Below are 14,954 nucleotides of genomic sequence, written 5' to 3'. Positions count from 1 at the left end.
GCCAACGAAGCAGAGCCTGAGCTCTGCTACTTCACATTTTCTGCGCTTGCCTACAGTACAGTCTGCAGTGAGATGTTGTAGATACGCTTGGTGTAGACCCAGACTAGGCCAAGATCTGGAGTAATTTTTGCTTTCTGAATTACACTGCTTCTCTCAATAAGCTAAAAATAAGCGAAGGCTGCCTCTTGGGAGCATAAACAAATTGATATCTTGATTTTTTCTGCCAAGGTGATATCACCTGCGGATGCGGAGTTTTTATGCCCCAAGCCAACAAACTGCTGTGTGGATTTGGCTTATTTCAGTGCTGTGAGCACAGCTCTTCTTGGTATTTATACTACAGCAGGACATGAATTTTCCAGGCACGATTATGGTGACATGGTACTGGAGACAGTACAAACACATGGTAAAAAATCAGCACCTGCTGTCACAGCTTTGCAGTGTGAACAGACAAAACAGAGAGAGAGCCTGAAGGCACAGAAAGGTGAAAAGCCTGATCCAAGGTGAAGAAACTATGTCTTATATTGCAGGTTAAACATATGCCTGAGCCCAGGGCTGTGACTTACTCAGTCTTCTACCTCTCTGTAATCGTGTCCAAATTAGTGAAAAAATTAAACATTCACGTCAGCTACGAGGTGCTGAATAACAACTGAAAAGTGCACAGAATAATTTTCTAGGGAATTAGCTTAAGAACAGTGATTTAAATAAACTTTGCAAAGTTTACAACAAAATGAAAATGTGGGGAGCTGAAGCAGCTGTTGCTCACGGCGTCTTACCTGAGACCTTGCTAGCTCTCTCCATCATCCCATTTATCCCAGCATGGTATAAAATTCTGGCAGATCCAGTCACCTTTTACCTGAAGCCCCAAGGCCTTCTGTGAGGTCTCACAACTCAGATTGAGAAAATTAACAGTATGGATGGTTCAGAACTAAATTTGCGGTATAAACTTAAACATTCTGTCTGTGAAGCAGAGCTGGAAAACCCTCCCTAGATTTTTGCCATAATTGTTTTCAGTATTTTAGACAGCCAATCCAGTAGTAGATCTCTCCTAGCACCATTTAATTGTTGTCCATGACCATTGCTGTCTGTGGAAGGGGTGTAGGATGGGCAGCATTTTGACCCAGATGAGTAATTATCTAAGGACATACACAGAGATCCTAATGTAAATTAAACAGAAATCCTTGAATTAAGACTATTTATAATTATAAACTGAGATTATACCTGGGATGAAGCCAGGATCAATAGCACAAGTGACTTATAACTCAGATGTACCGTCTCTGGTGAGCAGCGCGGGTTTTGTAAACCTGGGCACAAGGAAGCCACAGTCCGAATATTTTCCCAGCTGCTTAAAAACAGTCAGTTACTATATAACACGGGATATATACTGGCTGTATTTTCCTAGATTCTAGATTTACTAGAATATTCTCCCAGCTGATGAAAAACAATCAATCGGTTGCTATATCACATGGGATATATACCGGCTGTATTTTACTAGATTGTGTAACATGGTCTTGAGGCAAGAATGGATTGAATAAACTCTCTGCTCAATATTTCCTGTTCCTGTGGGTTTCACACTTAAAGCATTGCATTCTTTCATTTTCCTGTGTGTTTTGTATTTTTGCCCAGTGTGACTTTCAAGTGTTTTGATTTTAGTAATGCTTAGCCAATCTGTCATCATATTTGAGCGTCTGCTTTTTCTTTGTGAAATTAGTATGCCAAAGGAATTTAACTTGCATTGTGAGGATGTGAGCATACATTGTGAGAATGGGTATTAAGTTATCTGTCTTAATAGGTGATAGAAACCATATGAAATATGACTGGAGTAAATAAGAACTTGTTAGAAGCCAAGAAGAGCTAGTGTAGAGGTTTTGTCATCGTGATTATTCACTGCTTTATAAAAGCATCCTGTATGGACTTGAGATCCTGCTTCTTGCTGCGGTGTGATCTGGTTGGGAGTCAGTGATACATACTCTGTTCAAAAAAAGATGCTCATTAATTTGATGAAAATACTAAGTCCTTTGAGACCTCAGCCTCACAGTTGTGTACAGACAGGAGGGCTTGGCTATGCTGCTGGAAGGCAGAAGAAAATTATTGCGCTTGTGTTGGGCAATTCATAGTTCAGGCAGAGTTGCCCCTGCCGTTACAGCCAGTGGCCAGAAGTGTTCCAGTAACCTGCGCTGCCCGTGATTTTCATACAAATGAGCTTAGGTTGTTTTTGTGGAGGGCTAGGGGCTCACTGATTGTGTTTTACCAAGCAAATGGACTGTACTATGAAGAAAACGAACACTTGAAGAAAGCTGAAGCGTGGGCACATGTTGAAAAGCCGATTGCTGCCTGGAGGGACGGCAGCCACAGCAGGGGAGGAGCCGGCATGCAATCAATGTCATTCAGCCACTTTCCAACACACAACTGACCTAGTTTTCCCTACCAGGACAGGCATAGCCGGGCTGGTGTGAACCTTGAGCTGATGTAGGTTACTTGTGGGAAGGACCCTTTTGTCAGTCTTACCAGCACAGCTACAGCTGCAATTTTATGCTTGCAACGCCTAGCTCCTTGCCTGAGCATCAAATCCTGTTTTACCTTCTGTGCATTTAGGGGTGGGATTTTGGCTGTATACTGTATTACAGACTTTTCCTAAAGAATTTTATGGGGCAAAAGGCAGCTACTGTTCCCACAGCAAATTCTATAGACTTTGAAAGTATCTGGGTCTAAACGTTCTTTGTCAGAGCAAGAATGACCTCTTCCTAGCCCAACCTTCACCAGGCTTTGGTTATTCATCAGTACTGTTCCACTTGAGGCATCTCATTCAAAACTCACACAGATTGTTTCACTATTTTGGCTTTTCACATGCTTCATTCTGTGTAATTTTAAACTGCCTGACATTTCATGTCAGTACAATTCTAAGTTTCATGGAGAAGGGGTGGTATTTCATTTGTGATAAGCAAACAAATTAAAACTGAGATTTTTGACGAATCTTAAGTAAATGAGGCCCCCTAACCTTGCTGAGTTGCAGGCATTTTAGCTTAAAATCCCAGCCTAAAAATATACTCCTGTCACCTTTGAGAAACTGCCTAAAGCCGCTGGTAAGTATTTATTTGGGCAGATAACCAACATCTTCCTATAGTATGAAAGGAAACTTACTCTCTTCTGAGCTAAACATTAATTCAGAGGGGGAACTGAAAAAAAAATGTAGGAGAAGACAAAGATTTGTAATTACATTAGCAGTAAGGAAATATTTTTAGTGAAAAATTATGTTTAGCTGCAGGTCCTAATGCTGTGAGTTAATCACGTTCCTTGTATTAGTGCTAAGAAGAGCATTTCTTTTGAATTTAACATAACATGCAACTGTTATGTACAGTCACTGTCTGCAATAATAACTGTAGTTACTCAAGAATTTTTAATACATTTTTTCAGTGGAAAATTTATGAGATTGAGGGGAAATGCACTAGTTCTGAGAATATTTACTTGCATCAAAAGTTTATGCTGTAAGCCAGAGGCAGCATCCCACTGAAAAAAGGAAGTGAGTTTTTGTGTTAGCTCTGATTTCTACTCTTCTTCATTCTTTGGCTGTTCTGAGACTTGTATTTTCTCCGTACCTTTTGGAAAATATACCATATATAGAAATGGAATATTTTAAAATCCACAGCAGTTTTCACATCAGGGCAGTACTATTTTTTGACTAATAGTGCAATGAAAATATGCATGGCCCATATCTATCTTGGATGATCTGTAGGAGACTCTTCTTTTCAGGTACCTATTATTTCAAAACCCAAAATATGGTATTTAGTTTGCATTTATCTAGGTATTTTACATAATTTGTTGAGGTACTCAAATACTTGTCATAACATGATAAGTTATTTATATTATTTATATAAATATTTATAAAATTATAGCTCAAATCAGACCTAAGATATGTAGAAACGATTGTCAGAAAATCTGGTAGAGTGTGTTGTAGGATGACCATTTAGTATTCGTCTGTGAATTAGTGGAAACATTTCACAATGTTGTTTATACGCGCGCACACACACACAAAACTGTGAAAATTAATTTCATAGTTAATTTGGGAAGCTATTTGGTCTCTTTACAACAGACACATTATGCATATTATACTTTCAGAGCTTTTATTATAATTCCTATATTACATACATTTTTTTTTCTTCTCTTCTCAGAAATTTTTCCAAGAGATTCCAGTCTAAAAGACAAATTCATAAAACATTTTACAGGTAAGGCAGCTGCTTGCTCTTAATGTACCTACATATGCATATTCTAAGTAGCCACAAGACTCACAACATTAGCTTTTTTGAGGTTCTGCACCAAGTTTAATACTTGTGAAGTTAAATTTGCATTGTTTAGGACGAGAAGTTTTTACAGAACTCTAATTATGTTTAGGTTTGATCCTCTCTGAATAATCTAGCCTAAAATAACTTTCGAAACATAGTCAGTTAAAACATTCATTATTTAAAACCTATTGTTTAATTTTTATCATCCTGTTGTTGCTTGTTGATTTGCAGCTATACTACAAGTTTAATAGTTGTAGGCACTGAATGTATACATGTCTGTATGCTATAGATGCTGCATTGTGTATCTACGTGCAAACAATTTGCAGTATGGTGTTAAAAATGTGCTATGTGTGAGCACCTATCTGCGATCTCTGGCAAGTAATATTCTAATGAGAGAACTCAGTACATTTTTACCTTTAAATATACGTGCTTTTTCCATGTTTCTGTATTTCCATTTTCCATATTTCCATTTTCCATATTTCCATATTTTTTGTCAGTCCTACTGTATTTACTTTCAAGTTCACTGATTTTAAAACTTTTCACTGGGCTGCGTATATCTTTCAGAAACAGATCTATGTGGCCATAATTTTTCACTATATCAGGGAAACACATTTATGTCTTCTGTCTCATGATGTATACGTCTGGATGCTTATTTTAACAAGGCAAACAAATAGAAACAGGGAAGGCTTAAACAGTGTAAATGAATCAGAAAAATAATTTGCTATTTCAAATATGAAAATTTAGTATGTTTACAGTCAAGTACTTGCACTTGAAAACTGAGATGGAGTTGTATAGTGCACTTACCTTTGGGAAAAATACTGTACTCTTTGAATATAAGCAAAAAGAGTTGCCAACAGCAAGATGCTTGCACTGATTCTTTACTCTCCATTTCCAAATGTTCTGTAATTCAGAAAAGTGGAGGTCTCAGAGTATGTTGCTGCAAATGTGTTGGTGATTTTCAACGTTGTTTGGATTAGTGAAACTGAAAACTAAAGAAATAGTTTGCTGTTGGAGAGTGAAAAAGAGAATTGGAAATAATGATGCATTTCCTCTTTGACGGAAATTTCAGCCTGTCCTTGGCAAGAAAGGAAAGAAGTTGTCGTCTCTTTTGCATGGGGGAGGTGTCCTCAAAACTTTAGGATAAGCACAACTTTAAGGATCTTTCTGCCGACTGCTGACTGCAGCCTAACAGCATCTACAGGAAACGTGCCACACCCAGGTGGCCCTTCACTCTTACAGTGAACGAGAGTAATTATGAACCTCACTATTTTCAGTCCATATGAGAAAGAAATTAATAGGACATTGAGATTCCGACTATGCTATCCTATGTAGCACAGGATTACTGGAAATTCCTCTCCTGGGGAGGACAGACAAGAAAGATTTGCTTATATTAATACTTAATCCATTTCCTTTTCATTTCTAACTTTGGAAACTGCTGAGCTACCCTAAAAAGCTCAACATAAGAATCTGGGGAAGCTAAATAATGAATACAGAATGAGTTTCATTACTCAAAAACAACAGCGAAAAACAACCATGAGTTTTACAGAAGGTATTTTAAGAATACTAAATCACAGAAAAGAAAAAGAGCAAAAAATACTTGAAAGCCTGTTTCTGGAACCATTCATTAATAGCGTTTTTCTGCATGAGTAGTTGCCATCAAAATTGCTGAAATAATTTGACTGACATTAGCTGGAATGAATAAGAAAAGCAAGTTCATTCCAAAATTCTTCAAATTTATTTCTTTGCTGGCTCAGAATTTCTGCCTACATCTTTTTTCTTCTTTTCTTTTTTTTTTTTTTTTCAAATTATTCTCTGAAGATCTTCAGTGGAAGGTTTTTCTTCCTGCTTTTTTCTTTTCCACAGCTTTATTAGGTCCTGTAATCTGCAGGTGTTTTCTTAAAATGCAGCCTGACTTTGTTATTCTTGATTCTGTTCAAATCATAATCCTTTTTCTATCAACCTTAGTTAAGTAAACTGTTCAGATACAGTCCTTACCATTTCAAGAGTTAGAACATCCTAAACTAATGAAGTTGTGAAAAAGAGAAGGGGAAAACAACATTATCTTTACAGTCCATTATCTTTACAGTTTCAGGGTTAAGAAAATTATTGTACACTTCTAGTATGCCAAGAATAGTAGACACATTTTAAAGCCAAATAAGAACCATATGTAACAGTCCTCGACTATAGGAAAAATCATAATCTTGTGAGTCATAAAGCAATCTATCAATGCAGCATGAAAAGCCAGATGACACAGAGGGCTCTGTAAGGCACAAATAAAATTAACAGCCTATTTTTGATGGCAGGGAAGAGAGCTAGAAAGCCATATATTATCTGAAGGGACATGGAATTTATTTAGTGACAAAAGCTGATGTTATCTCCATATATCTTGGATAATTTCAAATGGCATACTTTCTCTTGAGCCTAATTACTCACTCGGATAAAAGAAGGCAACAACCTTCCGGTTCAAAGTTGCAAAGGCTGCTTTGTCAGTTTGTTGAAAAGCTTATTTGTGGCTAAAAGTCTCATGAAATCTACATACTACTTTAAAATATATCTAATGTTAAAGTGTGTTCGCTGTCAGAGAGAGGAACCTTCTCTCAAGTGACAGTTTGGCTCCACTACCCAGAAGGAATTGGCTTGGTTTGTTTTACCAGGCTGATAAACCACCTTTCAAGTAGTGAAATAAATAATAATTTGCCCTGAAATGCTTGCTGTCCTCCTCTGACAGGAAGGTTAGTCAACACAGCGTGCTTCATATGGATCCTTTTGTAGCATTGCTTGAAACAAGCTATTCTTATTCAAGGTTCCTATTTGTGCTGAATTTAGAGGATGCAAGTTAAATTTAGTCTTGTTCAGTTAGTGTTAATTTATGTCAGTGTTTTCTGTCCAAATCACAGGAAACTCATCCCCAGTTGTCAGTGGTAGTATTTCTAAGCGGGTTACATGGTGCAAATACTACATCTTTGCTCTGCTTTTCAACTCAGATGCCGCCAGTGACACCTTCCCCAGGCCATCAGCAATGATGGCAGGGCTTTTTGACAATTTGTTACCTTTGAGCCATGTTTTGGAGACCAGTAGCTGTATATTCTTATCAAATATTAAGGTGGACAGATGACACCATTATCCAGAGAAGGGAGCACAGGCTGGAAGAACAGAGACACAGCATGCTACACCCTGGGCACACAGGGATTTGTCTCACTCAAGCATTGAAACGCATGCTGCCCTCTGCACGTCTGCACCTTTTCTTCCTAGGACTACTTTAACAGGAGATCAGGTTCCTAGATGCTATTCAGCTGTCATTTTTTTTCCTAACACCCACATTGTATATTAAGAACTTCATAAATGATCTATGTGCAAATTAGAAGCATTAGTACATGAAGCCACTTCATCTTTCCAGGGCTTAGAAACTCATATTTGCTATTTGCTTAAAATGTTGCTTTTATTTGTCTTTAGAAATAATGTCTACATTCCATCTGCATTATTCCTTCTACATTAGCATACTGACTACTGAGCAAACGAAATTCCGTTGTAGTTGCACCATTCTATTTTTCACCATATAAGAAATTTTACTGTTAATTTTGAATTATTGGAATTTCAAGGCTAAGCCAGTCCGTCATTTCCAAAGGCCTTTTTTCTGTTATCCAGATCATGAGCATAACAGCTATTGAGCTAGAAATAGCATTTCTTTCTGTTATTTCCATAGCATTGTTACACTTGTGTTGCATCATAATTGTTTAAGGTGTAGTAAAAGACTAAATGTAAATTTGTCAAAACACATGGAAATTAATTCTGTGTGTTGATGTCATTCATTGAAGCTGCAAAGCAGTAACATTGAAAGCGTGTGGTTAACTCCTGTTTATTCTCAAACAGGGCCAGTCACATTTTCGTCAGAGTGTAGCAAGCACTTTCATCGACTTTATCACAACACAAGGGACTGCTCAACGCCAGCTTGTAAGTGCTAATTAACGCACCTTAAAATGCTAACTGAGACACTTGTTTAAAAGAAACCTGCTTTTCCTACTAAGTGGTTGGTGTGCTGGTCCTTTTGTAACTGTTGCTCTTTTCTTTAGCACTATAGTACAGAATATACTCAAAGTCTTCTAATACACAAAAAATTTCTATTAAAGTACTTTGCAGTCAGCTGGAGGTCCTTCAAAGTGAGACTGACATAAATGAAGTGAAAACTGCACTTTGAAAAACCAGCCAGGTGTGCCTATGCAGGGCGCAGATATGAAGCCGTATTCTTCCTGCTCCCTTTAGCTCTACTGAGTAATTTGTGCAATAAGTTAAAATCTGAACAATTCCCTATATTCTCTTAATCTTCAATAGTATGATTGTGTCTTGGTTTTGAGTATATTTCAGTTTGTAATAATTTTCTAATATATGCTCATTGTTAAAGAACAAAAAAATCAGGTTTTCATCATTTCTGTTATTGATACATGCAGTTCTTATCAAAGAATATTCCAGAACAAATCCACAGAAGTTTTGCTTTAACACAGCCTGAATCTAATTTTGTCAGAGAGATTGAAAAATAAAACTGTCCTAAGATGTTATAAAATGGATAAAACAAATGAAAACAAACAAAAAAAAAACCAAACAAAAAACCCCAAACAAAATGGAATTCCCTTAAGAAGTTACTTCAGTATTGTCCTGGTTTGAGGTAAAACAGAACCAATTTTGGTCAGTAATTTCTGTTAATTTCAGTTGTTAGAGAGGCCCAGCTAAGAAGCGAAATTACTGACCAAAATTGGTTCTGTTTTACCTCAAACCAGGACAAGTATTCTCTAGTACAATGGACAATACAAATAAAGTGAGTGGAATATAAACAATACCACTTAATTAGAAAAGGTGAATCTCATTAGTGATGTGTAAGCACACTGTATGGACCAGGGTGCTTTGGAAATTTTTCAGGATTTAACATGAAAAAATAATGGCACTTCTTGTTTGCATCACTTAGAAAGATGGTAAGCACTTGTTTATAAGCAGCTGAGATGGTCTTTCACCAAAGCTCATCGCCTCAGAGGATCTTAATTTTGAAAGGGGATGGAGCAGCTCTTGCCTCCATTCATCCTTACACTGAGAAGTTGGAATGTAGAAATCCGTGACGGATCCTCAAAAGATATACAGAGAGCTTTGCGAGTAGACATATGAGTAGGCTAGATATAAATCTATTACATGCTGTGTAACAAAAATATGATGCATGTTGTATATTGCATACCTTGAATACATGGTTCCACAGTATATGGGTATTATTTGGACTCCCCTGTATTGCCTAAGTGCTTCACTGTATTAACGAAGAAACACAATCATAATACTTCTCTTCTAATTAAATAGCTTTTCTCTAAAGTTAAAAACAATGTTATGGTTAGGACTGGGTGAAGAACTGATTTTTAAGTTCAACAATCAAGACAAAACATAAAATAAAAAGTGCGAACCAAAGCAGGGTTGTTTTTTTTCTCCTTTTTGTCAACCAAACTCAAAGCAGACAATGAGTTTCATTCAACCTGAAGTGTTCTGTTGATCTGAAAAGGAGAGTTAAATCCTCAGAACTGTCTTCACCTTATCCAGCACTCCGGGTTTAGAATAGCTATCAAGGCTGATCATAGCCAGGATCTTTTTCTACTTCTTTAGAGGGATTTGATATTTTCTTTCAGGGACACCTTAGCCACCATAGGAGGTCTTAGGATGAGTTACTTCTTCTCCTACTGACACAGTTATATTCTGTCCAAACATTCTGTGAAGCACTGAAGCCAGGTTAGCATTCAGTCTCTTGCTGTTTGGCACAACTTTGATTAAGTTTTATTAAAATGCTTCTTAAGCAAGAGAAGCAAATTGCATCTAAGCATTACTTGTTACCAAGTAGTTAGATCTTTCCATCAGAAAGGATGCCAGTAGCTCAGGGACCACTTGAATCAAGTGGTGGTTTGGACCAAGGACACCAGAGATAGATAGCAAGTAGGACACTAGTATCTCTAGTCTGATGATTAGGAGATTTACTTGAACATGTAAAAGATGGATTCCTGTCCATGTTAATACTAAGTGGAACAATAAAAAAGTTTGAACTACCTCAAACTACCTCATAATCTGGTGATTAGAATAGCCTCCCAGTTAATGAGTTAAATTCCTTCAGGTAAATTTGGGAGTTGAATCCGGTCTTCTACATCTTAGGAGGAAACTGTCTGGTAGAAAATGAATTGCTAACATCACTGACATTTCCACTAGAGCCCTGCGTAGGATAAGGTACAATCTGATTTTGCATCTTGCACACATAATTTCATGAATTTCCATCAGAGAATGGTTTCACTATGTAGAGGGCTTGAAATTCTAGTATAAATTCTATATTTAATTTTATGTTTTGTTTTTTTTTTTTTTGAGGCTATCTGGCAACTGAGATTCATTATTGCTGTGGGTAATTTTGTTTTATAGATTACAAAAGGTGTGCAAGGTTGCTAACAAGATTAGCAATGAGCCCTTTGTGTACACAGTCCTAGGATGTTTGCTATGTAAGTATCATTTTTCCCACTTGTTTTCTTATTTGTTGAATGGTCTAGTGATTTACTTCACACTTGTGCCTTGTTATCAGATGTGCACACTGAAATGTGGTATTAACAGAGTGCCTCAACATGCAGCTCTGGCATTGCTATAACGACCAACTGGTTCCTCATAAGAATACATAGAAGCATAAATACCCCTGATAAAGGACCCACTGTAATTTCCTATCAGTCACTTGTGGCACCATAGTCCGTAATTATGCTCTGGGTCACCTCTTACTGTTCAAAATTTTGTCTGGTTGGTGAAAGAGAAAAATTCATGAGGACTTCATCAGCACATTTATTTCAGGCCTTTCAGTAATAAAGCTTTGTTGTTAATCCATTGAAGAAGCAGAATGTCTCTGTCTCAGGTCTACCAGTGCAATCTTCATAGATAACATATCACTTCATTCAACTTTGGAACTACTTTTCATTCCAAAATTGTCTCTTGAGAATTTCTCCAAAGTTAATATCACTTCATGATGGTGGAAGCAAATGGAACATAATGATGTGACAAAGCTAAAGGCTTCAAGTAACAGGCTGTGGAAGGAACCAGTCCATTCTTGCTTATGAATAGCATGTTAAATATGTTAATTAAACAGCATTATCACTGATAAAAGGAACATCTTCAAGTGAGCTGTTTTCTCCAGTTGATTCAGTATCAGTTAGATGGTTACACTTTTTTAAAAAACTGCACTGGTTATTATTGACCAGTAAAATATGTAAAATCAGTGAATTTAATTTATTGAAATTTCTTCAAAGATGGTTTCCTTTCACCACCTCCTCCTGACAAATACTGCAAGCTTGGAGTTTGGGGGAGTTGTGTATGTCACTTCTTCCTGCATCAAGACTTCAATTCATACTAATCAAGAATAAGAAAGGAAGAGTAGGATATGAGTCAGTGTTAGCTCATTTGATTTCCAAGTGGAGGTGGGATTCATTTTGGTGGCTGTGAGAAAATGCTTTGAAGAATATGGCAATATTTCAGTGCTGAGAAGAAATGACATCATTTCATTCTCTTCTTTTTTTTTTTTTTTTCTTTTTTTAACTCTTTTCAGTCTGTTTAGCCTGTCACCTTCTAGGTCTTGCAGACAGTTTTGAATATATCAGGGGCACTGAACCAGAGACTGACTAGAGATTTTATTACTTTGCCTGGATCTCCTTTTCATGATTAAGGACAGGAATCCCTTTCTGAATGCCCTTTTTTTTAAATAAATGTTTTTTGAGGTGTTCCTGTTTGTTTGTTAGTGTTCTGTTTCAAATTTCAGCTTTCTAAAACACCCCAGCACTATCTTATTTTCTGCACTTTCATCTATTTAGTCTGTGTTTTCCCCTCATCTGTAGCCCTTTACACCTCTGGGTTGATGGCTCAGGGCTTCCAGAAAGATTTCTGGGTGTTCCAATACATTTTTTTTCCTCTTCTTTCAAGACGATGAGTCAAAGATCTGCCTCCATATCCATGGTACACAAGCATCTATCTCATCCTATTTCCATCTTTAAAATACAAAAGGATTAAAAGTTTCTATGATTTGCAAATCCAGGTGTTCTAATTTGCCTGCCAAAAATACACTGAAAGAGATGACACGTGGTGAAGGGAGGGTTTAAATGCTAAGCAACGTTCGTAGCTCATGTGCACTGTGTTCACTTAACATTGTATCTAAGGTGACTTTGTCTCTACTTTGTTAAAAATAGGAAAAAGTAGACCTATGATCTGAGTGTTTCCTATCTGCCTCTGTGCTCCCTCACTCTGTTCCTCCAGCAAGTAGAGTGGTTAGTTTCCACTAGAGATAAGACAGGCTCAGGTCTTCATGTTTACTCATATCCACTGTCTTGTTGGAATGGAAACATTTTCCTGAGAAGGATGAAAGGTGGCAGGAGTCGCTCTCTCTCTTCCCTGCGAATAGGCAGAGTAGCACAGGAGTTATAAATGTTCATCCCTCAATAACACTGCACTTCTAGCATGGTTCTGTGATTGCTTATACTCCCCCTTTTGGCATAGAGGATCTGTTTTCCCCACCACCCTCACACTAGCTTAGAGAGGACAGAGTTATAGTTCCTGTTTACTGTAAGGGAATTTACTTTTGCTTTAACATCTGAGAGAATCTTCGAGGTTCTCGGTTGCCTTGAAGAAGGAGGCTCTCTAACTCGAAGAACTGATGACTATTTTTAAGCATTTCTCCTGCGTGTCCTAAAATAGGCTGCATTTCCCTCACAAAAAAAAAAAAAAAAAAAAAAAAGAACTGCAGTGCTATTATGCGAATATTTTCCTCCTTCTCCTGTAAGTGCCCGGGTGCAAAAAGGAGTCGCTGTCTTTTCCTGTTAGAAAGGAAGTTTTGTCTGGGAAAAGCTGATCTTCCCCCGGGAGTGGGTAGCGCGGGCCGGGGCGGCAGCGGGCCGTTTCAGCACCATGGAGAGGGCCAGCACGGGGGCGCGGCGCCGGGTCTGGGGCTCAACCCGCGCCCTTCGGAGCAGTTACTCGCCCTTACGGCTTTCAGCGTTTTGGGTTTGGTTTTTTTTTTTTTTTTTGGGGGGGGGGGGGTGTTCTAATTCAGATCCTTGAAAATTGAAGTAAAGCATTTGATGAAAACCAGGATCTGGAAAGGCACATGGCTCTATGTGTGGGGAACTTCCTTGTAAGGCACAGCAGCGTGAACCACTGTGTGTTAAACTTCTTGGCATCAATGCTGAGGATTTGCCACGGCAAAACGTTATTTCACGGCAGGGCAAGACCCACTGGCATTCTGGAGTTAATCTTAAGATTTATGCAATCCGCAGGAAACTGTGATTTATAAACAGAATTATACTAAGCGGTCTGCCTCTGTGTTTTGAAACAGGTTATAAAACGGCATGTCCTTTTCTCTTGCAGACTTTCTACTAAGGAGAGAATTCTGATTTGCCAAGAAAGTGCCTTGAAATCTTCCAAGACAGAGAAGACATCTTTTACCTTTTTTTTTTTGATTTACAAGGTTTTGTTACTAGATGCATTTTATTTTCATATGTTTGTTGGACATTCCATATTTGTGTGAAACATTATTTTATTTTAATTTGTAAATTTGTTGCCTATAGTTCAGACAAGGCAATTATTTAAATACATTGTATATAAAGAATACTAATGATATACTGATTAAATGTTATAACCATATGCAGGGAGTTGGTAAAATTTTGCTGTTTCTCTTGTTCCATTGTATTTACATCATTCTGCTCAGGCTCTTACTTTCATTATTTGCACTAACTTGAAATGCAGAAGTCTATGTAACTGAAATCTGAATAAGCTCTAAGTGGGAAAGTTTTACTTGCCATGGAAGATATTTTATATTATGAAGCTTTGTTAATATATACATATATATTATTGCGCATCAGAAAAAAATTGCTCAGAAATGCACCTTGCTTTCAGGAACATTTGTATGACTATTCTGGATTTTCATCAGTTACATTTGTACTGGCACTTATGGAAAGAGTTGCAAATAATGTAAATATAAAGACTGGAAAACTGCAATGCAGTTTTGGTGGAATAAAGAACATAAAACCAAACTATTTTCCAGAAGGTGTTATTTAAATTTATTAAGAGGTTACTTATTTAATATATAAATTTAATTTATCTGGTGAACTTGAAATAATCTTCTACTGAGAACTTCAAAATTGTAGGTTTAGATTCTTAGAGCATTTCATTTTAGAGTGGTAAATTTTATTGAGATACTTATTCTTCAGGTGAATGAGGTGCAAACAAAAATGAATTGTGTACCCACTGTGAACAACAGAAACCTTCTGTGGGGATAAAGTGAGGGTAATGAAATAATCCAGTAGACAAGAAAATATTTTAAAGTGTCATAAAATGAATGAATTTGACTGGTGACACATCAAGCTTAATTATTTGGGAAGAATCTGAAGCACAATTGTTGCATCTTTCTTCTTTAAAATCAGATTGTGATAGTAACATTTGCTACCCGTTTGTCTCAGCTCTTTTATTGCAAGCTTATATGATTGCTTGCAAAGAACCTAGTATGAAGTGAGGCTTTTATGGTCAGGCCTAGAGTAATTGACAACGCACACTGATGACTGTGCCCAAATGAAAATTCTTGTGATTAACTGGCCATTCAAACTAATCCCCTCAGATTAGATGTTTTCTCTATCATTTCCCTCAGTGTAG

The 14,954-nt window shown here is 37.3% G+C and overlaps 1 protein-coding gene across 1 annotated transcript in view; it reads left to right on the top strand.

Moving 5' to 3' along the window:
- FAM150A (family with sequence similarity 150, member A) overlaps window positions 1–14,327 on the top strand; it is an 80,402-nt gene extending 66,075 nt beyond the window's left edge. Inside the window, exons 2-5 of the mRNA XM_009889191.1 lie at window positions 4,167–4,220; window positions 8,148–8,228; window positions 10,704–10,780; window positions 13,674–14,327. Of these exons, the coding sequence (XP_009887493.1) occupies window positions 4,167–4,220; window positions 8,148–8,228; window positions 10,704–10,768 (200 nt within the window). The 3' untranslated portion in view covers window positions 10,769–10,780; window positions 13,674–14,327. The remainder of the gene's footprint in view (window positions 1–4,166; window positions 4,221–8,147; window positions 8,229–10,703; window positions 10,781–13,673) is intronic.
- Window positions 14,328–14,954: the final 627 nt, after the last annotated feature.

Source organism: Charadrius vociferus, unplaced genomic scaffold (genome assembly GCF_000708025.1).
Source record: "Charadrius vociferus isolate BGI_N301 unplaced genomic scaffold, ASM70802v2 scaffold347, whole genome shotgun sequence".
Lineage (NCBI taxonomy): Eukaryota > Metazoa > Chordata > Aves > Charadriiformes > Charadriidae > Charadrius > Charadrius vociferus.
The sequence above is the reverse complement of the archived record's forward strand: the minus strand, read 5'-3'. Positions and strand labels throughout refer to the sequence as shown.